The 27,228-nt window shown below is 43.8% G+C and overlaps 1 protein-coding gene and 1 pseudogene across 1 annotated transcript; both read right to left on the bottom strand.

Annotated features, from left to right (window-relative positions):
* Window positions 1-2,872, bottom strand: part of LOC144597989 (fibronectin type III domain-containing protein 7-like) — a 29,820-nt pseudogene extending 26,948 nt beyond the window's left edge.
* A 7-nt stretch (window positions 2,873-2,879) lies between these two features.
* LOC144597990 (fibronectin type III domain-containing protein 7-like) lies at window positions 2,880-27,224 on the bottom strand. Its single transcript, XM_078407855.1, has 16 exons — window positions 27,002-27,224; window positions 26,503-26,637; window positions 25,006-25,266; window positions 23,020-23,274; window positions 22,184-22,444; window positions 21,823-22,083; window positions 16,395-16,655; window positions 14,725-14,985; window positions 13,738-13,998; window positions 12,060-12,320; window positions 10,019-10,273; window positions 8,821-9,081; window positions 7,099-7,152; window positions 4,814-5,029; window positions 2,992-3,252; window positions 2,880-2,887 (listed from the first exon to the last, which is right to left on the bottom strand). Exons 1-16 carry the CDS (start codon window positions 27,222-27,224, stop codon window positions 2,880-2,882), a joined length of 3,495 nt encoding a protein of 1,164 aa, XP_078263981.1.
* Between the last annotated feature and the right edge of the window lie 4 nt (window positions 27,225-27,228).

A 27,228-nucleotide genomic window follows, 5' to 3' on the forward strand; every position in this document is an offset into this window, starting at 1 on the left:
CAAAAACCTTCTTTTAGTTTAGTTTGGTGATACTGCGTGGAAACAGGCCCTTCGGCCCACCGAGTCCGCGCCGACCAGCGATCCCCGTATACTAACACTATCCTACACACACAAGGGACAAGTTACAATTTTACCGAAGCCAATAAACCTACACAACTGTACGTTTTTGGAGTGTGGAGGAAACTGGAGCACCCGGAGAAAGCCCATTCAGATCACGGGGAGAACGTACAAACTCCGTACAGAAAGCACCCGTAGTCAGGATCGAACTCGGGTCTCTATAGATGTAAGGCAACAATTCTACCGCTGCGCCACCGTGTCGCCCTTAATCTTAAAAGAATGCAACTCTAGTTTAGTCTACATTTGAAGTTACAATGAGCTTTCCAGCATTTATTAGCAGTAGTAAGCTTTCCATCATGTGTGATTCTATGATCCTCATGGTCTCCACTTTCATTGTTCTCTCTGTCTCTGATTCTTTAACTTTGCAGCTGACAACTTGGTTCATTTCTAACCTCTCCCAGTTCTGCAGCAAGATCATTGATAAGACCCTACTTAGTTGCAAACATGAAATAGTTACACACACTTTGATTAAATGTGATAAATTACAATAAATTGTAGGTGCATTCCTTCCAGTAGAGAAAATAGCTTAAACTATATCAGCATATTTTAGATTTTAAAGAAAAATTATGTCTGTTCATTGTTCTACTTCACAATCTACTGTTTTAAAAAAAAATGGAAATCTCACAAAGTGGTCTTACGATTGGTTTGGTTTGCTGGATGTGCTACAGGAAAAGGGTAATTCGGGAGTCTGGACTTGGGCAGAAGACAAACCCAGAGGTTGCTGAGAGGAAGTTTGAAACTCCTGGATCGGATAGGACATTGGTCAGAAGCCCAAGAAGCAGTGGACAGGGAGGTCAACATCTGAGAGTGGCCGAGAGGGTGGCGTGAGAAATGAATCAGATGAACCAGCCCATTGCATGAGATGCACGTGGCATTTGTGGAATTCCTGCAGCATTGCAATTTAGCCATCGCCATTAACCTGAATTATGACATCTTTCTTCTCACAGATCCTATTTAGAACTGCAAAGTACTGTGCTGAAAATAATTTTATTTTTCCAGATTCTGCAGAAGTTTGCTTTCAGACTGAATTTTATTAGGTCATTTGGCTACCAGGAAATTAAGGAATTACCAGCAAACATGGATTTGGATGTGAAAGGTGAATTAAACACATAAACATACCCATTAACACCTAGTCAATCAGAGTGCAATCTTGGAACTTTCTTTTGCTGCATCGTAACCTGTTTTACACATCAGAGACATTGGGACTGTTACCTGTATCAGTTTCAAAAACTGAAGTGTTTACACTCTGACAGTAAGCATCCATCGCTGTTACAGTTATTGAGTACGTTTGACTGCAGTGCAGGTCCATGAAATCACAGCTGGTCCCCGTTGTGTTACACAGCGAAATGTGCCCATCTTGTCCTTCTGCTGTTGTAATGTACCACATCGCCCCATCACTCTCCCCCCAGGCCACTGATGTACTCTTGGTGTCACAGTTCAGACTGGTGGAGATGTCCTCGGGTGCACAAGGTGCTACAAAGTACAGAAACACCAAACTAACTGTGACCAGGCAGAAAATAGTTGTAATACAAATCTTTCAAAATCTATGGTACTGACAACAAAAAATAACATCCTTTTTCATAAATTGCCTGTGAAACTAAAAAGTAATTAAAAAGGGATTCCTTTTACATAGGAATTTTCTCCATAGACTGTACATGACTGTACATGGAGGAAGTAGTTAGAGTCACACATGGATATAGGCTCCTCAACCAAACTTGGCCATGTGAACCAAGGTGCCTCACCTAAGCTAGCCCCGTTTATCTGTGTGTTGGCTCATATCCCTCTGAACCTTTCCTCAGTGTGTACCTATCCAAGTGTCTTTTAAATGTTATTGTACCTCCTCACTTACTTCCATATACGCCGGAGGAAGTAGTTGAGGCAGGTACTATCATAACATTTCAGAAACATTTGGCCAGATACATGGATAGGACAGGTTTAGAGGGTCATGGGCTAAGAGCAGGCAGGTGGGACTTAAACCAAACTAAACTAAATTAAACTAAACTAAATTAAACTATCATATGTCTTGCATTGAGAGTATGGGAATGGCAGGAACCTGTTGCTTGTTTGTTAATTGGTAGATAGATAGGTAAATGTTCTGAGACTCCATAGGTTTGTATCAATAAAAAGTTTCCTTAGTTTAGTCATGCATGTTATCCAAGTGTATTTTACAAAGTCAAACTGAGAGAATGTACTTGCGGATATTTCTGAGTGTAGTATGGTGCAGAAATGAAGATTAGTGTGACTAACAATAATTCAGTTTACAGTGCGGAAACAGGCTCGTTGGCCTACTGAGTTCACGCCGACCAGCGATTACCGTACACTAGCATTATAGGGGCAATTTGCAATTTTTACCAAAGCCAATTAACTTTCAAACCAGAGCGTCTTTGTGGTGTGGGAGGAAACCGGAGCATCCAGGGAAAACTCACAGCGGTTACGATGAGAATGTAAAAGCGCCATACAGATAGTGCCCCTAGTCTGGGTGCTGTAAGGCAGTAATTCTATCACTGCGCCACCATGCCGCCCCACAGTTACCTGTTCTCCTTGTGATGGAAGGACTTTCGGCACTGTCACAGGTGTTATCAATCGCACAAACTGAGAGGGTGTAGGTCTCTCCACAGTGCAGGTCGGTGATATCACACAGTGTATCGTTGGCACTGCATTTCTGCACGTTGCTGCCTTCTGCAGTAGCCGTGTATGATATTGCACCTTCACTGAACTCCCAGGAGACCGACATATGTCCAGCATCACAGTCCATGTGAGCATCAACATTCTGGGGGACACACGGTACTGCAACGAGAACATTCATGAGGATACATCATACTCCAAATAATGTATATAAATTATAGATATGATTCTGTATACCACACGAATTACCTGTTTTAACGGTCACAGCAGAGCTTTGTGAGCTGTTACACTCCATGCGGATTGCCTCTACAGTTACGTAGTAGTTCAGTCCACAGTGCACATCAGAGACCTCACATTCAGTGCCTGTTGTACTGCAGGATGCCCAATGGCCATTGATTCCTTGCGCTGTTACATGGTATGACTCTGAGCCATTGCTGGGATCCCAAAGCACTGAGATGGTGTTATTTCCACAGTTGATATGAGCAGCCACACTCTGTGGAATACAAGGCACTGCACAACAGAGAAAACATACTCAACGCATTTTTTAAACACTTCAAGATTTAACAATGCAATTCTGTTACTAAAATTTACACACTATAATAGACAATAGACAACAGACAATAGGTGGAAGAGTAGGCCATTCGGCCCTTCGAGCCAGCACCGCCATTCACCATGATCACGGCTGATCATCCACAATCAGTACCACGTTCCTGCCTTTTCACCATATCCCTTGACTCCACTCTCATTAAGATCTCTATTTAACTCTCTGAAAGCATCCAGGGAATTGGCCGAGGCAGAGAGTTCCACAACTTCACAACTCTCTGAATGAAAAAGGTGTTCCTCATCTCTGTTCCAAATGGCCTTCCCCTTATTCTTAAACTGTGGCCCCTAGTTCGGAACTCCCCCAACATTGGGAACATGTTTCTTGCCTCTAGCGTGTCCAATCCCTTAATCCCTTAATAATCTTATATGTTTCAATAAGATCACCTCTCACCCTTTTACAAGCCCAGTCGCTCCAGTCTTTCAACATACGACAGTCCCGCCATTCTGGGAATTAACCTCGTGAGCCTACGCTACACTCCCTCAATAGCAAGAATGTCCTTCCTCAAATTTGGAGACCAAAACTGCACACAGTACTCCAGGTGTGGTCTCACTAGGGCCCTGTACAACTGCAGAATGACCTCTTTGCTCCTATACTCAACTCCTCTTGTTATGAAGGCCAACATTCCATTAGCTTTCTTCACTACCTGCTGTACCTGATGCTTACTAACCTAGCTGCAGCTGTCAGGAAATGTGCACGTTAAACTTTACAATGAGGTAATGTGAGATAATCAACTCTGTATTTGAGGTAGAAATTTTGGGATTGGTAGCCCATAAAACCGTCCATAAAATGGATTAACTACCCTACTTGGTAATGTTTACTGCAACGAGGACATAGATGCTAATCTTAATCAATTTGTGAATATGTTTTCTATTGTCCAAGGGAAAGACGGAAACAACAGCAAACTCCCACAACCTCAACAAACACTAAAGTAATGCAGCTGAATCCTTCTATTGCATCTTGGATCCCAGATATTAATTTTTGCTGTGCATTAATTTTTTTGATGATTTTGTGCATGTTAATGAGATATACAACATATCACGTATCTATATACTGTAATTGACTCGAGTGTAATCATGTAGATACAAAATGCTGGAGTAACTCAGCGGGTCAGGCAGCATCTCTGGAGAGAAGGAATGGGTGACATTTTGGGTCGAGACCCTTCTGAGTTACTCCAGCATTTTGTGTCTACCTTCGATTTAAACCAGGATCTGCAGTTTTCTTTCCTACGAGTGTAATCATGTATTGTCTTTCTGCTGACTGGATAGCACGCAACAAAAGCTTTTCACTGTACCTTGGTACAGGTGACAATAAACTAAACTGAACTGAACTGAGCATTTGTAAATTACAATTAAAGGTAATGTAATTGTTTTTTTGTGGTAGTTATCCATGTTAATTAATATGCAGTTTTATAATACTATGCCAATTTGGTTATTTTCCGGTTTTCACATAATTAAAAAGTAATCTTACCTGTTTGAATTTCTACAGCTGAACTTGGTAAACTGGTGCAATTCTCATCCATTGCTAACACAGTTACATTGTACCACTGGCCACATGGGAGGCCTGGGATCTCACAGTTTGCTTCGGTTGTATTGCATGAGTACCAGTCTCCTTCCATTCCTTCTGCCATGGCCGTGTAGAACATTGCACCTTCACTCTGCTCCCACCACACTGATGTTGTGCGTGCTGGACAGTCCAAATAAGCACTTACGTTCTGGGGACTGCAGGGTGCTGAAGAAATAAAATAAGTTCGCTGGATAAAGATTTTCAGTCTTGCACCTAAATTCACAAATCTTAAAGTGCAATCACAGATTGGAAAAATAGTATTAGTAGTCCTTTCTATTACAGGTTGAACACCGAATATCCAGCAACTGATGATCCGCCCTCCCCTGTAATCTGGACAAAATCATGAGAGCTCAGTTGATTACTGTGGATAGGGTGAGCAACTATAAATACCTGGGAGTCCACATCACAGAGGATCTGACATGGACAACACACATTGCCATACAGGTGAGTAAGGCAAGGCAGCGCCTTTACCACCTCAGACAGTTGAGGAAATTAAGAGTCTCTCTGAGGATCCTTCAGTGGTTCTACTCTGGGGCTGTAGAAAGCATCTTGTCCGGGAACATCACAATCTGGTTTGGGAACAGCTTTGCCCAGGACAGGAAGGCCCTGCGGAGAGTAGTGCATTCGGCTGAACGCACTATGGGAACTACACTCGTCCCCCTGCAGGACCTATACAACAGGAGGTGCAGATCCAGAGCCAGCAACATTATGGGGGACCCCTACCACCCCAGTAATGGACTGTTCCAGCTGCTACGGTCAGGCAAACGCCTCCGCTGTCACGCTGTGAAAACAGAGAGGAATAGACTGAGTTTCTTCCCACAGGCCTTGAGGACTGTTAACTCTCATATCACCAGGGACTCATTTAATTTACTGTATTAATTTATTTTTTGTGTTACATTTTTTTTTCTCTATTCTGTTTTGTAGTTTAGCACAATCCGCAGGCATTGCCACTTTCATTTCACTGCACATCTTGTATATGTATGTGACAAATAAACTTGACTTGACTTGACTTGTAATTCCCTGAGCGGCCACAGGCGGCACTACGAGTGGTGGGTGTTCTTTCTGGTCATGTCGCTCCATCGTGAAAGAATCAACTATTCTCTCAATCTTCTCGCCTTATTGTTTCGCAAAGACAATACTATAAACTCACATTTTAGCGACCCCTTTATAACACGTCGGATATAGCAGATGGACCTGTAGTAAGAGGGCGGTGAATCTGTGGAATTCCTTGCCACAGAAGACTGTGGAGGCCAAGTCAGTGGATATTTTTAAGGCAGAGATGGACAGATTCTTGATTAGTACAGGTGTCAGAGGTTATGGGGAGAAGGCAGGAGAATGGTGTTAGGAGGGAGAGATAGATCAGCCATGATTGAAAGGCGGAGTAGACTTGATGGGCCAAATGGCCTGATTCTACTCCTATGACCTTATGATCCTATGACCTGCCGACTCATCCCCCGCTCCCACCGTCTCGCAGGTGGAGAGTTCTAAAGATTCTAGATCTACCAGGTGAAGAAATTTATTTGAATGTCCATAGTGTATGGTTGACCCCTTGATCTGAGAATAAAGACTCTGGTTCACACCCCAGCCACGAAAAGCAGCGCCCTTGCATCTACCATGTCAGCCTTCGAATGAAAAGGTAATGGATTGCAGAAAGACAGAAATCTGTTGGGCACATCGGAGGACATGTGCCAGGTACAAAATTGGATTTAAATTCCCAAGCATCTCTGGCAGAATTCATACCCATGTCTGCAAATCAAATCCAATAATTTGACCACCAGTAACACCTGCATTCCCTCTTTCTCCATCCCTCCCCCAACCCAAGTCACACCAGCTTTTCATTCTCACCTCGCGAACAGCTAACAATGGCCTGTTTCCTTTATCATTGTTACTTTTTTGCATGTCTTTCATTCATTTGTTCTATATCTCTCTACATCATTGTCTATATCTCTCGTTTTCCTTTCCTGTGACTTTCAGTCTGAAGAAGGGTCTCGACCTGAAACGACACCCATTCCTTCTCTCCAGATATGCTGCCTGTCCCGCTGAGTTACTCCAGCATTTTGTGTCTATCTTCAGTTTAAACCAGCATCTGCAGTTCCTTCTTACACATTCCATCATCCCACATATTAGGTAAACATATTGAAGTAATATCTGGCATTGCAAGCCACATCAGTCAGTAAATAATGAGTTACCTGTCTGAATTTCAGTTGAAGAACTCACAGAGTGGTTACAAGTCCTGTCCGAAGCTACAACATACACAGAATATAACTGGCCACAGAGTAACGAGGGTGTTCTACAGGATGTTTCTGATGCGCTGCACGAGACGTTGTTCCCATCAGCTCCTTCCGCAATGGCAGTGTACCACAGTGCTCCTTTACTGTGGTCCCACATTACCATTGCTGTATTGAGGTTACAATCCAGTTGCACTTTGACATTATGAGGATCACAAGCGACTGAAAATAAAATTGAGAGTCGAGTTGGATGTCAGGCAGCTGGACCACCTTGTTTAAGCAAGTAAAGAAACAGATAAATGTAGTTTTGAAAATGTCAATAATTCCCAGAAAAATATTTAGAAATATCTTTATAAACTGAGGAGTTCACAAGAGGAGAAAGGCAAAGGCGGCAGTGAAACGTTATAAATTACAGGTCCCACCACAACTGGAGTGTTGTATCCATTTTAAGGTTAAAGAAAATTAACATGGTCCAGGAGAAGAGAGACACCAAAAATGCTGGAGTAACTCAGCGGGACAGGCAACATCTCTGGAGGGAAGGAATGGGTGACTCAAGGGGGAGGTGAGCATGTTGGCACAAATGAGATAGGTAGGGAAAGGAATTAGGTACAGCAATATGAGCAGAGGGAGTTAGGTAAAAGTCTAACAAGCAGGACCTCCATGGCAGTGATCTCTGGAGTGCTTCCAGTGCCTCGTGCTAGTGAGGGTAGGAACAGAGTGATAGGGGAGATGAGTGTGTGGCTGAGGAGTTGGTGCAGGGGGCAGGGTTCAGATTTATGGACCATTGGGATCTCTTCTGGTACAAAGGTGACCTGTAAAAGATGGATGGGTTGCCCATGAACTGGAAGGGAGGCAATATCCAGGCAGGAAAGAACTGCAGATGCTGGTTTAAATCGAAAGTAGACACAAAATGCTGCAGTAACTCAGCGGGTCAGGCAGCATCTCTGGAGAGAAGGAATGGGTGACGTTTCGGGTCGAGAAGGGTCTAAAGAAAGTTCGCTAGTGCTACATGGGTGGGTGCTCAATCTGAAGTAGTGTCTCGACCCGAAACGTCACACATTCCTTCTCTCCAGAGATGCTGCCTGTCCCGCTGAGTTACTCCGGCATTTAGTGTCTATCTTCAGTTTAAACCAGCATCTGCAGTTCCTTCCTACACACATGGTCCAGGAGAAGGCGCAGAAGAGAGTTATCAAAAATGATATTTAGGGTGAGGGGATACAGTTACAATCAAGATGATGGAGTGGGTACATTGTCTTCTTTAGGACAGTGAAGATGGAATGTAGAGTTAAATATTATGGCAAAGAAGTGGATATGTAGTGAAATATATCATGACACAATGAAAGTGAGGTCTGGAATACATGTCCTTGAATGAAAGTTGAAGGAGTTTCAATGATGATCTTTACCAGAGAATTGGATAAATAATCTTAGGGAAAAAGAGGCAAAATAATTCTGGGGGACATGTTGGGGATTGAGTGGGCCATGGACATGATTCTGATTCAGATCTGGAGGAGGCTACAGGTGGTGTGTGAGGGAATTGAGCTCAGATATTATAAAACTACGCTGCACAATCACAGAGCAACATTTAGCAAGAGAACTGTTAATAACTTCAAAATAACACGTTGATGTTTGAATATTGCCATTGAAACCTCACACGTCAGTTGATGACACTTTTAAAAGTTTTACCTGAATGCACATTCACCACTGCTGTCTGGGGTCTCCTGCAGATCTCATCTGTTGCCAGAACAGAGATTGTATAATATTCACCACACTGCAACTCTTGTGTTTGAGCCCTTGTATCACTTGTGTTGAATGAAGCGGTTTCTCTTTGACTGTCTCGAACAGTCACCGTGTATAACTTTGCTCCATCAGCTTCATCCCACCAGAACGATATTGTATCCAATTCACAATCCAGCTCAGCTGTGAGATTCTCAGGAATGCAGGGTGCTATTCAGAAAACACAAATTAATATCAATTCGCTTGCCGTCTTGTAAATAAACACAATGACTAAACATCAAAATTATTTCCTTGCTGGGATGTTATTTACCAGTTTGTATCTGTACAGAAGTACTTGAAATGCCGTGCCGGCTGTAACTCAGTGTTGTTACGGTTATGTTGTAGGATTGTCCACAGTGTAAATCCAGCATTTCATAGCGTGTGTCTGTGGTATTGTCTGAGTGTGTATGCCCATCACTTCCTTCAGCTGTTACATCGTACGAGATCGCCCCATCAGTTCTTCCCCACGATACCACCACTCTATTGGAGGTACAGTCCACGTTGGCAATGATTTCATCTGGGGCGCAAGGTGCTGCAGGAAAGGAAATATGAACATTAAAATCTATGGCACAGACAGGCTGCTCTGCAAGGTTGGATCTCATGGGACGTAGGGGGAGCTAGCAAACTGGACACAGAATTGGCTTCATGGACGGAAGCAGAGGGCGGTGGTGGAAAGCCATTTTTGGACTGCAGGCCTGTGATGATCGCAGTGCCTCAGGGATCAGTGCTGGGCCCATTGCTGCTTATATCAGTGATTAGGATGAGAATGTACAAGGCATGATTAGTAAGTTAAGATGACACTAAAGAGGCTGGTATTGTAGGTAGTGAAGATGGTTGTCAACAATTACAATATGCTGTTGATCAGCTGGGCGAGGGCAGAGGAATGGCTAACGGAGTTTAATGCAGATATGTGCAGGGGTAGCACAGAGGTGCAGTGGTTGAACTTCTGCCTCAAAAAGCCATTCAATGGCTGCTTATGAGACTTCAGAGTATTGAACTGGGCTGCACAGTTTGCTCTAACGTCCAAACCACACTCCAAAGTGCAATGCTCGTGATATCCTTCAAAGAAGAATGATGTAACTGAAGAGAGGTTCTCGTTCTTTAGTACCTGTATGAATTTCGTAACTGGAGCTTTGGAGACTGCCGCAGGTTTCACCAAATGCGAGCACGGAGATGCTGTACGTTTGGCTGCAGTGAAGATCTGGGATTAGACAGTTTGTGTCGGACGTGGTACAAGTGGCCGTGTGTCCATCGCTGCCCTCCGCTGTTGCAGTGTACCACACTGTGAGATTACTCAGCTCCCACGTTACAAACGCAGTGAGAGCACCACAGTCAGCTTGTACGTTCTGAGGGGGACAAGGGGCTTTGGAGAGGAAGAAAGATAAACAAGAGATCGTGAATGGTCTGAAGAAGGGTCTTGACCCGAAACGACACCCATTCCTTCTCTCCAGAGATGCTGCCTGTCCCGCTGAGTTACTCCAGCTTTTTGTGTCTACCTTCGGTTTAAACCAGCACCTGCAGTTCCTCCCTATACATATGAATTAGTGATAATACTGCGGCATTTCAGTGACGAATGTAGGATATTGGGCAGGAGCAAGATTCAGCTCCGTGATCCAGTTGGATTTTGTCTATAATTATAAACTATACCAGTTTAGATATGACTGTTTACCTGTGTCTTGGATGCATTTCTCTTTACATTTAGATTAATAAATATCTACCGTTCAGATCTTTGATCATTTAAATTAATCTGGCCTCGAAACAAAGGCAGCTGGGAATAAGCGTACCCTGGAGGAGTTTCAGGAACTGAGGAGAACGCTACTGAAGGCTGCAAAATCAGGAAGGCAAAATGGGGGCAGGAGATAGCTCTGGCAGATTATATGAAGGATAATCCCAAGAGATATTATAAGTACTTTAGGGGGAAAAGTGTAAGCAGATAGAGAATGGGGCCCCTCAGGAATCAAAGTGATCAATTTTGTATGGAGCAACAGGAGATGGGCCAAGGTCCTCAATTAGTGTTTTTAACAGAGAAAGACATTAGAATCGGAGGGGAAGGGGGAGGGGGAGGGGAAGGTAAAGGGGAGGGAGGGAGGGTGGAGGGGGAAGGGGGGGAGGGAGGGAGGGTGGAGGGGGAAGGGGAGGGGGGTGGCGCGGGGGAGGGACGAGGAGGAGGGATGGAGGGGGGAGGGGGGTTGAGTTTGCATGTTCTTCCTGTGACAGCACGGGCTTTCGCTGAGTGCTCCGGTTTCCTCACACATACTAAAAACGTGTGGGACCCTGGGTTAATAGGCCTGTGCAAAAAATTGGCTGTAGTATGTAGGTTGTGGATGCAAAAGTTAGATGACATAGTACTAGTGTGAACGGTTGATCGAAGGTCAGTATGTGCCAAAGGGCCTATTTCCATTCTGTGTCTCTAAAGTAAACTAAAGTAATCTAAAATAAACTAAACTAAACTAACTCAAAATTTAAGGAGGATTCCATTTATCCAGGACACCTAGACCACTGGCAATTGATGACAGGCAATGATGGTCCAATTCTATACTGCAATCGTAGAGTCTGTCCTCACCTTCTCCATCATGGTCTGATTTGGCTCAACCACCAAGCACGACATCTGGAGGCTGCAACGAATCGTTCGATCAGCTGAAAAGGTTGTTGGCTGCAACCTTCCCCCCATTGACGAACTGTACACTGCAAGGGCCAGGAAGCGAGTGGGCAAGATCATTCCTGACCCCTCTCACCCTGGCCACAAACTCTTTGATGCACTTCCCTCTGGAAGGCGACTCGGGACTGTCAAAGCAGCCACAGCCAGACATAAAAACAGTTTTTTTCAGCGGGTAGTAGTTCTACTCAATAACCAAAAGTCTGTAGTCTCTTTTTGCTCTGGTTTATTTTACTCACATGTTTAAACCGTAATGTTGTATTCTTAATGTTTTAATGTTTTATGCTTTTTTCTTAATTGTTTGCTGTATGTTCGTGTTGTTACTTGCGAGCGGAGCACCAAGGCACATTCCTTGTATGTTTACATACTTGGCCAGTAAACTCATTAATCAATTAATTCATTAATTCATTCATTCATTCAATTACTGAAAATCAAATAACCTGCAGATGTTGTAATTTCCTCCTGTCAGCATTTTCAAAAATTAATGTTTTACCTGTTTCAGTTTCAAAAACCGAAGTGTTTACACTCTGACAGTAAGCGTCCACCGCTGTTACAGTTATTGAGTACGTTTGACTGCAGTGCAGGTCCATGAAATCACAGCTCGTCCCCGTTGTGTTACACAGCGAAATGTGTCCATCTTGTCCTTCTGCTGTTGTAATGTACCACATCGCCCCTTCACTCTCCTCCCAGGCCACTGATGTACTCTTGGTATCACAGTTCAGACTGGTGGAGATGTCCTCGGGTGCACAAGGTGCTACAAAGTACAGAATGTATTTAATACTCAATGTTACTATAACATTATAAATGTTACTTTATAATAAAGGTTTTAACATACAGTATAAACTTAAGGGTTTGTTCACCAAATAAAATCCCTTCACATATTTGACCAGATCAGGGGTTTTTAAAACTATAAATATCTATTTTGAAATCTTCCCTATTGTTTCTGCGCTTACAGCTTTGGCTTACATCTTACAGAATTTGCATCTACTCAGTCAAAATGACACAGAAAAAGGAACTCTTGTTACCAAGAACCACTTGTATGGGGATTGCTGGTTGGTGCGGACTCGGTGGGCCGAAGGGCCTGTTTCCGCGCTGTATCTCTAAACTAAATTAAACTAAACTGAACTAAAGCGTCACTGTCTTCAGGCCTCTTGCTTATTTCTACGCACCATCCTAAACTCACAGCAGCCTGTGCATCTTTGCAGCATCAGCTTCCTCTTCTTCACCGTCTTTGGTGACAGTGGCTTCAGCCAACGAGGAACTGCTGTGGAGATCACTTTTGAAATTGCTTTAAATTGCTACTTCTCTGAAACGTGATATCTTACAACTTGCCTTCAGTCATGACTTCTCCCAATTACTATAAAATATTCATGTTCCCTGTCCCAGCCAGGAGGTTTGGATATTCTACAACAGAATGTTAAAATATATGTGCATGTAGATCTGAAGAAGGGCCTCGACCCAAATCGTCACCCATTCCTTCTCTCCAGAGTTGCTGCCTTTCCTGCTGAGTTACTCCAGCATTTTGTGTCTATCTCCAGTGTAAACCAGCATAACAGTATAACAGTATAACAGAGCTTTATTTGTCGTTCGGTACCGAAGTACCGAACGAAACTACATAGCAGTCATAGAAAAAAAGAACACAAGACACATAGCCCCAACACAAACGTCCATCACAGTGACTCCAAACACCCCCTCACTGTGATGGAGGCAACAAAACTTCCACTCTCTTCCCCACGCCCACGGACAGACAGCTCGTCCCCGACCGACCCGCACAGTCCCCGCAAGGGGATGGAAGTCCCCCCGGCCGAATCGCACCGGGCGCTGAAACGTCTCGCGGCCGAGCTCCTTCCTGCAGCTCCTTCCTATGCATGTAGATAAAGTTACCATTGGGGGGTACAAGATACTGCTGGAATCTTGAGCAAAAAAACCCCAAATTGCTGGAGGTACTCTGTGGGTCAGGAATCATTTGTAATGAGAAATGGACAGGCGACACACTTTGGGTTGAGAGCCTTCTTCAAAACTGGGATGAAATGGACCGACCTCCCAAAATATTGTCATCCACAGATGCTGCCTGACCCATTCAGCTCCACCAGCATAGTCTTCTGCTCAAATTACTGTTGGGAATATGTTGTCTTAATATTAAGCCCCTCTATTCCAGACAAGGGACTTACCAGTGTGGAATACAATCTGAGTGCTTTGCGAGTTGTCACACACATCGTCCCGTGCTGTCAGAGTTACATTATACTCCCGGCCACATTGTAGGTTAGGTATCAGACATCGTCTATTATCCGTCGCACAGGAAACAGTACGCCCATCACTTCCTTCTGCCGTGGCAACGTAAGACACTGCACCTTTCGTGCGGCTCCACAACACTGAGGCATCGTTTGTGTCACAGTCCAGCTGGACATCGACATTCTGTGGGATGCACGAGGCTGAAAAAACAAAGAGAAGAGATGATGAGCACTATTTCATCAGAAGTATTTATTCACAAAATGCTGGAGTAACTCAGCAGGTCAGGCAGCATCTCAGGAGAGAATGAATGGGTGACGTTTCGGGTCGAGACCCTTCTTTCGGGTCGAGACCCTTCTTCAGACTATTTCATCAGTGTTTGGTGGACTTGGTCAATCAAGGAATCTTTTCCTGTTATTATTCCTCTCATTGCCATGGACGTACGGAGTGCCTCATCTTCAAGCTAATGTAATTTTAGGAGAACAGCGTTTTAGCCAGTGCAGAATTTGATGTTAGTATTCTGATAGAGAAAGTAGCGATCCAGGAGATTGTGCTGCTCAGCATTTACCTGTTCTCCTTGTGATGGAAGGACTTTCGGCACTGTCACAGGTGTTATCAATCGCATAAACTGAGAGGGTGTAGGTCTCTCCACAGTGCAGGTCGGTGATATCACACAGTGTATCGTTAGCACTGCATTTCTGCATGTTGCTGCCTTCTGCAGTAGCCGTGTATGATATTGCACCTTCACTGAACCCCCAGGAGACCGACATATGTCCAGCATCACAGTCCATGTGAGCATCAACATTCCGGGGGACACACGGTACTGTAACGAGAACATTCATAAGTATAGACTAAGGATACATCAAACGCAACACTTCAAATAATGTAGAAAAATATAGATATGATTTTATATGCTTCACATGAATTACCTGTTTTAACGGTTACAGCAGAGCTTTGCGAGCTGTTACACTCCATGCGGATTGCCTCTACAGTTACGTAGTAGTTCAGTCCACAGTGCACATCAGAGACCTCACATTCAGTGCCTGTTGTATTGCAGGAGGCCCAATGGCCATTGATTCCTTGCGCTGTTATATGGTATGACTCTGAGCCATTGCTGGGATCCCAAAACACTGAGATGATGTTATTTTCACAGTTGATGTGAGCGACCATATTTTGTGGGATGCAAGGCACTGCGCATTTGAGAAAGCATCGAAAAAGAATCCGTAAACAATTGTGGATTTAACATTGCAGTTCTATTGCTAAAAGTTACACAATCTTAAATCTTGCAACAAACTGCGGAGGAATGCACCAGCTAACTTGAGCAATGAGGTGAGGTGCAATAATCCATTCTGTGTTTGAGGTAGAAATTGAGGGATGAACAGCACATAAAACAACGTACTGTCCTTTCTACTTGTTTGTTACAAGGAACTCGTACCCATGCTAATCTTAATTAGATTGTGAGTACTTTCACTACCTTTTCCCAAGGGAAAAACATGAACATAACAGCAATAATCTGTTAGCTCTTAGCTGAGAAACTCCCACATCCTCAACATCACGAAAGTAATGCTGTTGAATCCCTGTATTGAATCTTGGATCGCAAACATTAATTTTATGAAGCTATGTTTTGGCTATGTATATTTACATGACAATTATAACAGATTATTAGTAGTAGTTATCATGATTATTAATAAGCAGTTTTATAATAATTTAAATCATTCCTGACAATTGGTTATTTTCTGGTTTTCAACTCCTCTTGTTATGAAGGCCAACATTCCATTAGCTTTCTTCACTGCCTGCTGTACCTGATGCTTAATTACCTAGCTGCAGCTGTCAGCAAATGTGCACGTTAAACTTTACAATGAGGTAATGTGAGATAATCAACTCTGTATTTGAGGTAGAAATTTTGGGATTGGTAGCCTATAAAACCGTCCATATAATGGATTAACCACCCTACTTGTTAATGTTTACTGCAACGAGGACATAGATGCTAATCTTAATCAATTTGTGAATATGTTTTCTATTGTCCGAGGGAAAGACGGAAACAACAGCAAACTCCCACAACCTCAACAAACACTAAAGTAATGCAGCTGAATCCTCCTATTGCATCTTGGATCCCAGATATTAATTTTTGCTGTACATTAATTTTTTTGATGATTTTGTGCATGTTAATGAATATACAACACTGTAATTGACTCGAGTGTTATCATGTAGATACAAAACGCTGGAGTAACTCAGCGGGTCAGACAGCATCTCTGGAGAGAAGGAATGGGTGACATTTTGGGTCGAGACCCTTCTGAGTTACTCCAGCATTTTGTGTCTACCTTCGATTTAAACCAGGATCTGCAGTTTTCTTTCCTACGAGTGTAATCATGTATTGTATTTCCGCTGACTGGATAGCACGCAACAAAAGCTTTTCACTGTACCTTGGTACAGGTGACAATAAACTAGACTGAACTGAACTGAGCATTTGTAAATTACAATTAAAGGTAATGTAATTGTTTTTTTGTGGTAGTTATCCATGTTAATTAATATGCAGTTTTATAATACTATGCCAATTTGGTTATTTTCCGGTTTTCACATAATTAAAAAGTAATCTTACCTGTTTGAATTTCTACAGCTGAACTTGGTAAACTGGTGCAATTCTCATCCATTGCTAACACAGTTACATTGTACCACTGGCCACATGGGAGGCCTGGGATCTCACAGTTTGCTTCGGTTGTATTGCATGAGTACCAGTCTCCTTCCATTCCTTCTGCCATGGCCGTGTAGAACATTGCACCTTCACTCTGCTCCCACCACACTGATGTTGTGCGTGCTGGACAGTCCAAATAAGCACTTACGTTCTGGGGACTGCAGGGAGCTGAAGAAATAAAATAAGTTAGCTGGATAAAGATTTTCAGTCTTGTACCTAAATTCACAAATCTTAAAGTGCAATCACAGATTGGAAAAATAGTATTAGTAGTCCTTTCTATTACAGGTTGAACACCGATTATCCAGCAACCGATGACCCGCCCTCCCCTCTAATCTGGACAAAATCACGAGAGCTCAGTTGATTACTGTGGATAGGGTGAGCAACTATAAATACCTGGGAGTCCACATCACAGAGGATCTGACATGGACAACACACATTGCCATACAGGTGAGTAAGGCAAGGCAGCGCCTTTACCACCTCAGACAGTTGAGGAAATTAGGAGTCTCTCTGAGGATCCTTCAGTGCTTCTACTCTGGGGCTGTAGAAAGCATCTTGTCCGGGAACATCACAATCTGGTTTGGGAACAGCTTTGCCCAGGACAGGAAGGCTCTGCGGAGAGTAGTGCGTTCGGCTGAACGCAGTATGGGAACTTCACTCGTCCCCCTGCAGGACCTATATACATTAGGAGGTGCAGATCCAGAGCCAGCAACATTGTGGGGGACCCCTACCACCCCAGCAATGGACTGTTCCAGCTGCTACGGTCAGGCAAACACCTCCGCTGTCATGCTGTGAAAACAGAGAGGATGAGACGGAGTTTCTTCCCACAGGCCATCAGGACTGTTAACTCTCATATCACCAGGGACTAATTTAATTTACCGTATTCATTTATTTTTTGTATTAATTTTTTTGTTTCTCTATTCTGTTTTGTAGTTTAGCACAATCCGCAGGAGTTGCCACTTTCATTTCACTGCACATCTTGTATGTGACAAATAAATTTGACTTGACTTGACTTGACTTGTAATTCCCTGAGCGGCCACAGGCGGCACTACGAGTGGTGAGCGTTCTTTCTGGTCATGTCCCTCCATCGTGAAAGAATCAACTATTCTCTCAATCTTCTTGCCTTACTGTTTCGCAAAGACAATACTATAAACTCACATTTTAGCGACCCCCTTATGACACGTCGGATATAGCAGATGGACCTGTCGTCAGAGGGTGGTGAATCTGTGGAATTCTTTGCCACAGAAGACTGTGGAGGCCAAGTTAGTGGATATTTTTAAGGCAGAGATAGACATATTCTTGATGAGTACAGGTGTCAGAGGTTATGGGGAGAAGGGAGGAGAATGGGGTTAGGAGGGAGAGATAGATCAGCCATGATTGAAAGGCGGAGTAAACTTGATGGGCCAAATGGCCTGATTCTACTCCTAAGACCTTATGGTCCTATGATCTGCCGACCCATCCCCCGCTCCCACCGTCTCGCAGGTGGAGAGTTCTAAAGATTCTAGATCTACCAGGTGAAGAAATTTCTTTGAATGTCCGTAGTGTATGGTTGACCCCTTGATCTGAGAATAAAGACTCTGGTTCACACCCCAGCCACGAAAAACAGCGCCCTTGCATCTACCGTGTCAGCCTTCGAATGAAAAGGTAATGGATTGCAGAAAGACAGAAATCTGTTGGGCACATCGGAGGACATGTGCCAGGTACAAAATAGACGCAAAATACAATACGGATTACTGTGAGGCACTGTGCATAAGGATTGAGGGCATACTGGTAATGAAAGAGGCCATGGTGTTCAACTGATCCCAGGAATGAGCAGGTTAACATATGATGAGCTTTTGACGACACTGGGCTTATATTCGCTGGAGTTTAGAAGAATGAGGGGGGACCTCATTGAAATGTACAGAATAGCCTCCTTATAAGTACCTGGGTATTTACCTGAACAATAAACTGGACTGGACTGATAATATTAATGCACTTTATAAGAAAGGCCAGAGCAGACTGTACCTGCTGAGGAGATTTTGGAGTGCAGGGGCACTCCTGAGGACCTTCATCGACACTGTGGTGACATCAGCCATTCTCTATGGAGTGGTCTGCTGGAGCAGCAGCATCTCAACTGCTGACAGGAAGAGACTTGATAAACTGATCAAGAAGGCCAGCTCTGTCCTGGGATGCCCCCTCGACTCAGTGCAGGCGGTGGGAGAGAGGAGGATGATGGCAAAGCTATCATCGCTGCTGGACAACGACTCCCACCCCATGCAGGACACTGTCACTGCACTGAGCAGCTCCTTCAATGACAGACTTCTTCACCCCAAGTGTGTGAAGGAGAGATATCGAAGGTCCTACCTTCCTGCTGACGTCAGACTGCACAATCAGTACTGCTCCCAGCAGACCAGTAAAGATAATTACCGTTATTTTAAATATAAAGAATGCTTATCTATTTTTGCTATCCACTTTGCTGCTGTAACCCTGCAAATTTCCCCGTTGTGGGACGAATAAAGGATTATTATTATTATTATTAGTGAAAGGCTTGGATAGAGTGGATGTGGAGCGGATGTTTCCACTAGTGGGAGAGTACTCTAGGACTAGAGGTCATAGCCTCAGAATTAAAGGACGTTCTTTTAGGAAGGAGATGAGGAGGAATTTCTTTAGTCAGAGGGTGGTGAATCTATGGAATTGTTTGCCACAGACGACTGTGGAGGCAAACTCTGGATATATTTAAGGCAGAGATAGATAGATTCTTGTTTGGTACGGGTGTCAGAGGTTATGGGGAGGAGGCAGGAGAATGTGGTTAGGAGGGAGAGATAGATCAGCCATGATTGAATGGCGGAGTAGACTTGATAGGCCGAATGGCCTAATTCTACTATCACTTATGATCTTATGATACTTTTTGTACATAATTTATTTGCTCTTGAGAAGTGAATGTCACAGTCAGGTCCAGAATTCATTGTCCATGCATATTTTCCGCTGGATTGAATGACTAGAGGGCAGTTAAGGACAAACGACATAGACTGACAAGGTAAATGTGGCAGATTCCTATTCTTCAGGACATCAGTGATCAGATAGGCATCTCCAAAGCAAACAGCAGGAGCTGCTCACCATTACCGAGACATTATAATTTTTTTCTGGATTTGATTTAAATTCCCAAGCATCTCTGGCAGAATTCATACCCATGTCTGCAAATCAAATCCAATAATTTGACCACCAGTAACACCTGCATTCCCTCTCTCCCCATCCCTCCCCCAACCCAAGTCACACCAGCTTTTCATTCTCACCTCGCGAACAGCTAACAATGGCCTGTTTCCTTTATCATTGTTACTTTTTTGCATGTCTTTCATTCATTTGTTCTATATCTCTCTACATCATTGTCTATATCTCTCGTTTCCCTTTCCTGTGACTTTCAGTCTGAAGAAGGGTCTCGACCTGAAACGACACCCATTCCTTCTCTCCAGATATGCTGCCTGTCCCGCTGAGTTACTCCAGCATTTTGTGTCTATCTTCGGTTTAAACCAGCATCTGCAGTTCCTTCTTACACATTCCATCATCCCACATATTAGGTAAACATATTGAAGTAATATCTGGCATTGCAAGCCACATCAGTCAGTAAATAATGAGTTACCTGTCTGAATTTCAGTTGAAGAACTCACAGAGTGGTTACAAGTTCTGTCCGAAGCTACAACATACACAGAATATAACTGGCCACAGAGTAACGCGGGTGTTCTACAGGATGTTTCTGATGTGCTGCACGAGACGTTGTTCCCATCAGCTCCTTCCGCAATGGCAGTGTACCACAGTGCTCCTTTACTGTGGTCCCACATTACCATTGCTGTATTGAGGTTACAATCCAGTTGCACTTTGACATTGTGAGGATCACAAGCGACTGAAAATAAAATTGAGAGTCGAGTTGGATGTCAGGCAGCTGGACCACCTTGTTTAAGCAAGTAAAGAAACAGATAAATGAAGTTTTGAAAATGTCAATAATTCCCAGAAAAATATTTAGAAATATCTTTATAAACTGAGGAATTCACAAGAGGAGAAAGGCAAAGGCGGCAGTGAAACTATATAAATTACAGGTCCCACCACAACTGGAGTGTTGTATCCATTTTAAGATTAAAGAAAATTAACATGGTCCAGGAGAAGAGAGACACCAAAAATGCTGGAGTAACTCAGCGGGACAGGCAACATCTCTGGAGGGAAGGAATGGGTGACTCAAGGGGGAGGTGAGCATGTTGGCACAAATGAGATAGGTAGGGAAAGGAATTAGGTACAGCAATATGAGCAGAGGGAGTTAGGTAAAAGTCTAACAAGCAGGACCTCCATGGCAGTGATCTCTGGAGTGCTTCCAGTGCCTCGTGCTAGTGAGGGTAGGAACAGAGTGATAGGGGAGATGAGTGTGTGGCTGAGGAGTTGGTGCAGGGGGCAGGGTTCAGATTTATGGACCATTGGGATCTCTTCTGGTACAAAGGTGACCTGTAAAAGATGGATGGGTTGCCCATGAACTGGAAGGGAAGCAATATCCAGGCAGGAAAGAACTGCAGATGCTGGTTTAAATCGAAAGTAGACACAAAATGCTGCAGTAACTCAGCGGGTCAGGCAGCATCTCTGGAGAGAAGGAATGGGTGACGTTTCGGGTCGAGAAGGGTCTAAAGAAAGTTCGCTAGTGCTACATGGGTGGGTGCTCAATCTGAAGTAGTGTCTCGACCCGAAACGTCACACATTCCTTCTCTCCAGAGATGCTGCCTGTCCCGCTGAGTTACTCCGGCATTTAGTGTCTATCTTCAGTTTAAACCAGCATCTGCAGTTCCTTCCTACACACATGGTCCAGGAGAAGGCGCAGAAGAGAGTTATCAAAAATGATATTTGGGGTGAGGGGATACAGTTACAATCAAGATGATGGAGTGGGTACATTGTCTTCTTTAGGACGGTGAAGATGGAATGTAGAGTTAAATATTATGGCAAAGAAGTGGATATGCAGTGAAATATATCATGACACAATGAAAGTGAGGTCTGGAATACATGTCCTTGAATGAAAGTTGAAGGAGTTTCAATGATGATCTTTACCAGAGAATTGGATAAATAATCTTAGGGAAAAAGAGGCAAAATAATTCTGGGGGACATGTTGGGGATTGAGTGGGCCATGGACATGATTCTGATTCAGATCTGGAGGAGGCTACAGGTGGTGTGTGAGGGAATTGAGCTCAGATATTATAAAACTACGCTGCACAATCACAGAGCAACATTTAGCAAGAGAACTGTTAATAACTTCAAAATAACACGTTGATGTTTGAATATTGCCATTGAAACCTCACACGTCAGTTGATGACACTTTTAAAAGTTTTACCTGAATGCACATTCACCACTGCTGTCTGGGGTCTCCTGCAGATCTCATCTGTTGCCAGAACAGAGATTGTATAATATTCACCACACTGCAACTCTTGTGTTTGAGCCCTTGTATCACTTGTGTTGAATGAAGCGGTTTCTCTTTGACTGTCTCGAACAGTCACCGTGTATAACTTTGCTCCATCAGCTTCATCCCACCAGAACGATATTGTATTCAATTCACAATCCAGCTCAGCTGTGAGATTCTCAGGAATGCAGGGTGCTATTCAGAAAACACTAATTAATATCAATTCGCTTGCCGTCTTGTAAATAAACACAATGACTAAACATCAAAATTATTTCCTTGCTGGGATGTTATTTACCAGTTTGTATCTGTACAGAAGTACTTGAAATGCCGTGCCGGCTGTAACTCAGTGTTGTTACGGTTATGTTGTAGGATTGTCCACAGTGTAAATCCAGCATTTCATAGCGTGTGTCTGTGGTATTGTCTGAGTGTGTATGCCCATCACTTCCTTCAGCTGTTACATCGTACGAGATCGCCCCATCAGTTCTTCCCCACGATACCACCACTCTATTGGAGGTACAGTCCACGTTGGCAATGATTTCATCTGGGGCGCAAGGTGCTGCAGGAAAGGAAATATGAACATTAAAATCTATGGCACAGACAGGCTGCTCTGCAAGGTTAGATCTCATGGGACGTAGGGGGAGCTAGCAAACTGGACACAGAATTGGCTTCATGGACGGAAGCAGAGGGCGGTGGTGGAAAGCCATTTTTGGACTGCAGGCCTGTGATGATTGCTGTGCCTCAGGGATCAGTGCTGGGCCCATTGCTGTTTATATCAGTGATTAGGATGAGAATGTACAAGGCATGATTAGTAAGTTAAGATGACACTAAAGAGGCTGGTATTGTAGGTAGTGAAGATGGTTGTCAACAATGCAATATGCTGTTGATCAGCTGGGCGAGGGCAGAGGAATGGCTAACGGAGTTTAATGCAGATATGTGCAGGGGCAGCACAGAGGCACAGTGGTTGAACTTCTGCCTCAAAGGGCCATTCAATGGCTGCTTATGAGACCTCAGAGTATTGAACTGGGCTGCACAGTTTGCTCGAACGTCCAAACCACACTCCACATTGCAATGCTCGTGATATCCTTCAAAGAAGAATGATGTAACTGAAGAGAGGTTCTCTTTATTTATTACCTGTATGAATTTCGTAACTGGAACCTTGGAGACTGCTGCAGGTTTCCCCAAATGCGAGCACGGAGATGCTGTACGTTTGGCTGCAGTGGAGATCTGGGATGAGACAGTTTGTGTCGAATGTGGTACAAGTGGCCGTGTGTCCATCGCTGCCCTCCGCTGTTGCAGTGTACCACACTGTGAGATTACTCAGCTCCCACGTTACAAACGCAGTGAGGGCAGCACAATCAGCTTGTACGTTCTGAGGGGGACAAGGGGCTTTGGAGAGAAAGAAAGATAAACAAGAGATCATGAATGGTCTGAAGAAGGGTCTTGACCCGAAACGTCACCCATTCCTTCTCTCCAGAGATGCTGCCTGTCCCGCTGAGTTACTCCAACTTTTTGTGTCTACCTTCGGTTTAAACCAGCACCTGCAGTTCCTCCCTATACATATGAATTAGTGATAATTCTGCGGCATTTCAGTGGCGAATGTAGGATATTGGGCAGGAGCAAGATTCAGCTCCGTGATCCAGTTGGATTTTGTCTATAATTATAAACTATACCAGTTTAGATATGACTGTTTACCTGTGTCTTGGATGCATTTCTCTTTACATTTGGATTAATATATATCTACCATTCAGATTTTTGATCATTTTAATTAATCTGGCCTCGAAACAAAGACAGCTGGGAATAAGCGTACCCTGGAGGAGTTTCAGGAACTGAGGAGAACGCTACTGAAGTCTGCAAAATCAGGAAGGCAAAATGGGGGCAGGAGATAGCTCTGGCAGATTATATGAAGGATAATCCCAAGAGATATTATGTACTTTAGGGGGAAAAGTGTAACCATATCGAGAATTGGGCCCCTCAGGAATCAAAGTGATCAATTTTGTATGGAGCAACAGGAGATGGGCCAAGGTTCTCAATTAGTGTTTTTAACAAAGAGAAATACATTAGAATTGGTGGGGAAGGGGGGAGGGGGAGGGGAAGGGGAGGGGGGAGGCACGGGGGAGGGAGGAGGAGGGATGGAGGGGGGAGGAGGGGGTGAGTTTGCATGTTCTTCCTGTGACAGCACGGGCTTTCGCTGAGTGCTCCGGTTTCCTCCCACATACTAAAAACATGTGGGACCCTGGGTTAATAGGCCTGTGCAAAAAATTGGCTGTAGTATGAAGGTAGTGGATGCGAAAGTTGGATGATGTAGAACTAGTGTGAACGGTTGATCGATGGTCAGTGACCGAAGGGCCTATTTCCATTCTGTGTATCTAAAGTAAACTAAAGTAATCTAAAATAAACTAAACTAAACTAACTCAAAATTTAAGGAGGTTTCCATTTATCCAGGACACCAAGACCACTGGCAATTGATCACAGACAATGATGGTCCAATTCTATACTGCCATCGTAGAGTCTGTCCTCACCTTCTCCATCATGGTCTGATTTGGCTCAGCCACCAAGCACGACATCTGGAGGCTGCAACGAATCGTTCGATCAGCTGAGAAGGTTGTTGGCTGCAACCTTCCCCCCATTGACGAACTGTACACTGCAAGGGCCAGGAAGCGAGTGGGCAAGATCATTCCTGACCCCTCTCACCCTGGCCACAAACTCTTTGAAGCACTTCCCTCTGGAAGGCGACTCCGGACTGTCAAAGCCGCCACAGCCAGACATAAAAACAGCTTTTTTCAGCGGGTAGTAGTTCTACTCAATAACCAAAAGTCTGTAGTCTCTTTTTGCTCTGGTTTATTTCACTCACATGTTTAAACCGTAATGTTGTATTCTTAATGTCTTAATGTTTTATGCTTTTTTCTTAACTGTTTGCTGTATGTTCATGTTGTTACTTGCGAGCGGAGCACCAAGGCACATTCCTTGTATGTGCTCATATTTGGCCAATAAATTTATTCATTCATTCATTCATTCATTCATTCATTCATTCATTCATTCATTCAATTACTGAAAATCAAATAACCTGCAGATGTTGTAATTTCCTCCTTTCGGCATTTTCAAAAATTAATGTTTTACCTGTTTCAGTTTCAAAAACCGAAGTGTTTACACTCTGACAGTAAGCGTCCATCGCTGTTACAGTTATTGAGTACGTTTGACTGCAGTGCAGGTCCATGAAATCACAGCTCGTCCCTGTCGTGTTACACAGCGAAATGTGTCCATCTTGTCCTTCCGCTGTTGTAATGTACCACATCGCCCCATCACTCTCCTCCCAGACCACTGATGTACTCTTGGTGTCACAGTTCAGACTGGTGGAGATGTCCTCGGGTGCACAAGGTGCTACAAAGTACAGAATGTATTTAATACTCAATGTTACTTTATAACATTATAAATGTTACTTTATAATAAAGGTTTTAACATACAACATAAACTTCAGGGTTTGTTCACCAAATAAAATCCCTTCACATATTTGACCAGACCAGGGGTTTTTAAAACGATAAATATCTATTTTGAAATCTTCCCTATTGTTTCTGCGCTTACAGCTTTGGCTTACATCTTACAGAATTTGCATCTACTCAGTCAAAATGACACAGAAAAAGGAACTTGTTACCAAGAACCACTTGTATGGGGATTGCTGGTTGGTGCGGACTCGGTGGGCCGAAGGGCCTGTTTCCGCGCTGTATCTCTAAACTAAATTAAACTAAACTGAACTAAAGCGTCACTGTCTTCAGGCCTCTTGCTTATTTCTACGCACCATCCTAAACTCACAGCAGCCTGTGCATCTTTGCAGCATCAGCTTCCTCTTCTTCACCGTCTTTGGTGACAGTGGCTTCAGCCAACGAGGAACTGCTGTGGAGATCACTTATGAAATTGCTTTAAATTGCTACTTCTCTGAAACGTGATATCTTACAACTTGCCTTCAGTCATGACTTCTCCCAATTACTATAAAATATTCATGTTCCCTGTCCCAGCCAGGAGGTTTGGATATTTTACAACAGAATGTTAAAATATATGTGCATATGGATCTGAAGAAGGGCCTCGACCCAAAACGTCACCCATTCCTTCTCTCCAGAGTTGCTGTCTTTCCTGCTGAGTTACTCCAGCATTTTGTGTCTATCTCCGGTGTAAACCAGCATCTGCAGCTCCTTCCTATGCATGTAGATAAAGTTACCATTGGGGGTACAAGATACTGCTGGAATCTTGAGCAAAAAAACCCCCCAAACTGCTGGAGGTACTCAGTAGGTCAGGAATCATTTGTAATGAGAAATGGACAGGCGACACACTTTGGGTTGAGAGCCTTCTTCAAAACTGGGACGAAATGGACCGACCTCCCGAAATATTGTCATCCACAGACCCATTCAGCTCCACCAGCATAGTCTTCTGCTCAAATTACTGTTGGGAATATGTTGTTTTAATATTAAGCCCCTCTATTCCAGACAAGGAATTTACCAGTGTGGAATACAATCTGAGCGCCTTGTGAGTTGTCACACACATCGTCCCGTGCTGTCAGAGTTACATTATACTCCTGGCCACATTGTAGGTTAGGTATCAGACATCGTCTATTATCCGTCGTACAGGAAACAGTGCGCCCATCACTTCCTTCTGCCGTGGCAACGTAAGACACTGCACCTTTCGTGCGGCTCCACAACACTGAGGCATCGTTTGTGTCACAGTCCAGCTGGACATCGACATTCTGTGGGATGCACGAGGCTGAAAAAACAAAGAGAAGAGACGATGAGCACTATTTCATCAGAAGTATTTATTCACAAAATGCTGGAGTAACTCAGCAGGTTAGGCAGCATCTCAGGAGAGAAGGAATGGGTGACGTTTCGGGTCGAGACCCTTCTTTTGGATCGAGACCCTTCTTCAGACTATTTCATCAGTGTTTGGTGGACTTGGTCAATCAAGGAGTCTTTTCCTGTTATTATTCCTCTCATTGCCATGGACGTACGGAGTGCCTCATCTTCAAGCTAATGTATTTTTAGGAGGACAGCTTTTAGCCAGTGCAGAATTTGATGTTAGTATTCTGATAGAGAAAGTAGCGATCCAGGAGATTGTGCTGCTCAGCATTTACCTGTTCTCCTTGTGATGGAAGGACTTTCGGCACTGTCACAGGTGTTATCAATCGCATAAACTGAGAGGGTGTAGGTCTCTCCACAGTGCAGGTCGGTGATATCACACAGTGTATCGTTGGCACTGCATTTCTGCACGTTGCTGCCTTCTGCAGTAGCCGTGTATGATATTGCACCTTCACTGAACTCCCAGGAGACCGACATATGTCCAGCATCACAGTCCATGTGA

The sequence above is a fragment of the Rhinoraja longicauda genome, chromosome 11, assembly GCF_053455715.1.
Source record: "Rhinoraja longicauda isolate Sanriku21f chromosome 11, sRhiLon1.1, whole genome shotgun sequence".
NCBI classification, from domain to species: domain Eukaryota; kingdom Metazoa; phylum Chordata; class Chondrichthyes; order Rajiformes; family Arhynchobatidae; genus Rhinoraja; species Rhinoraja longicauda.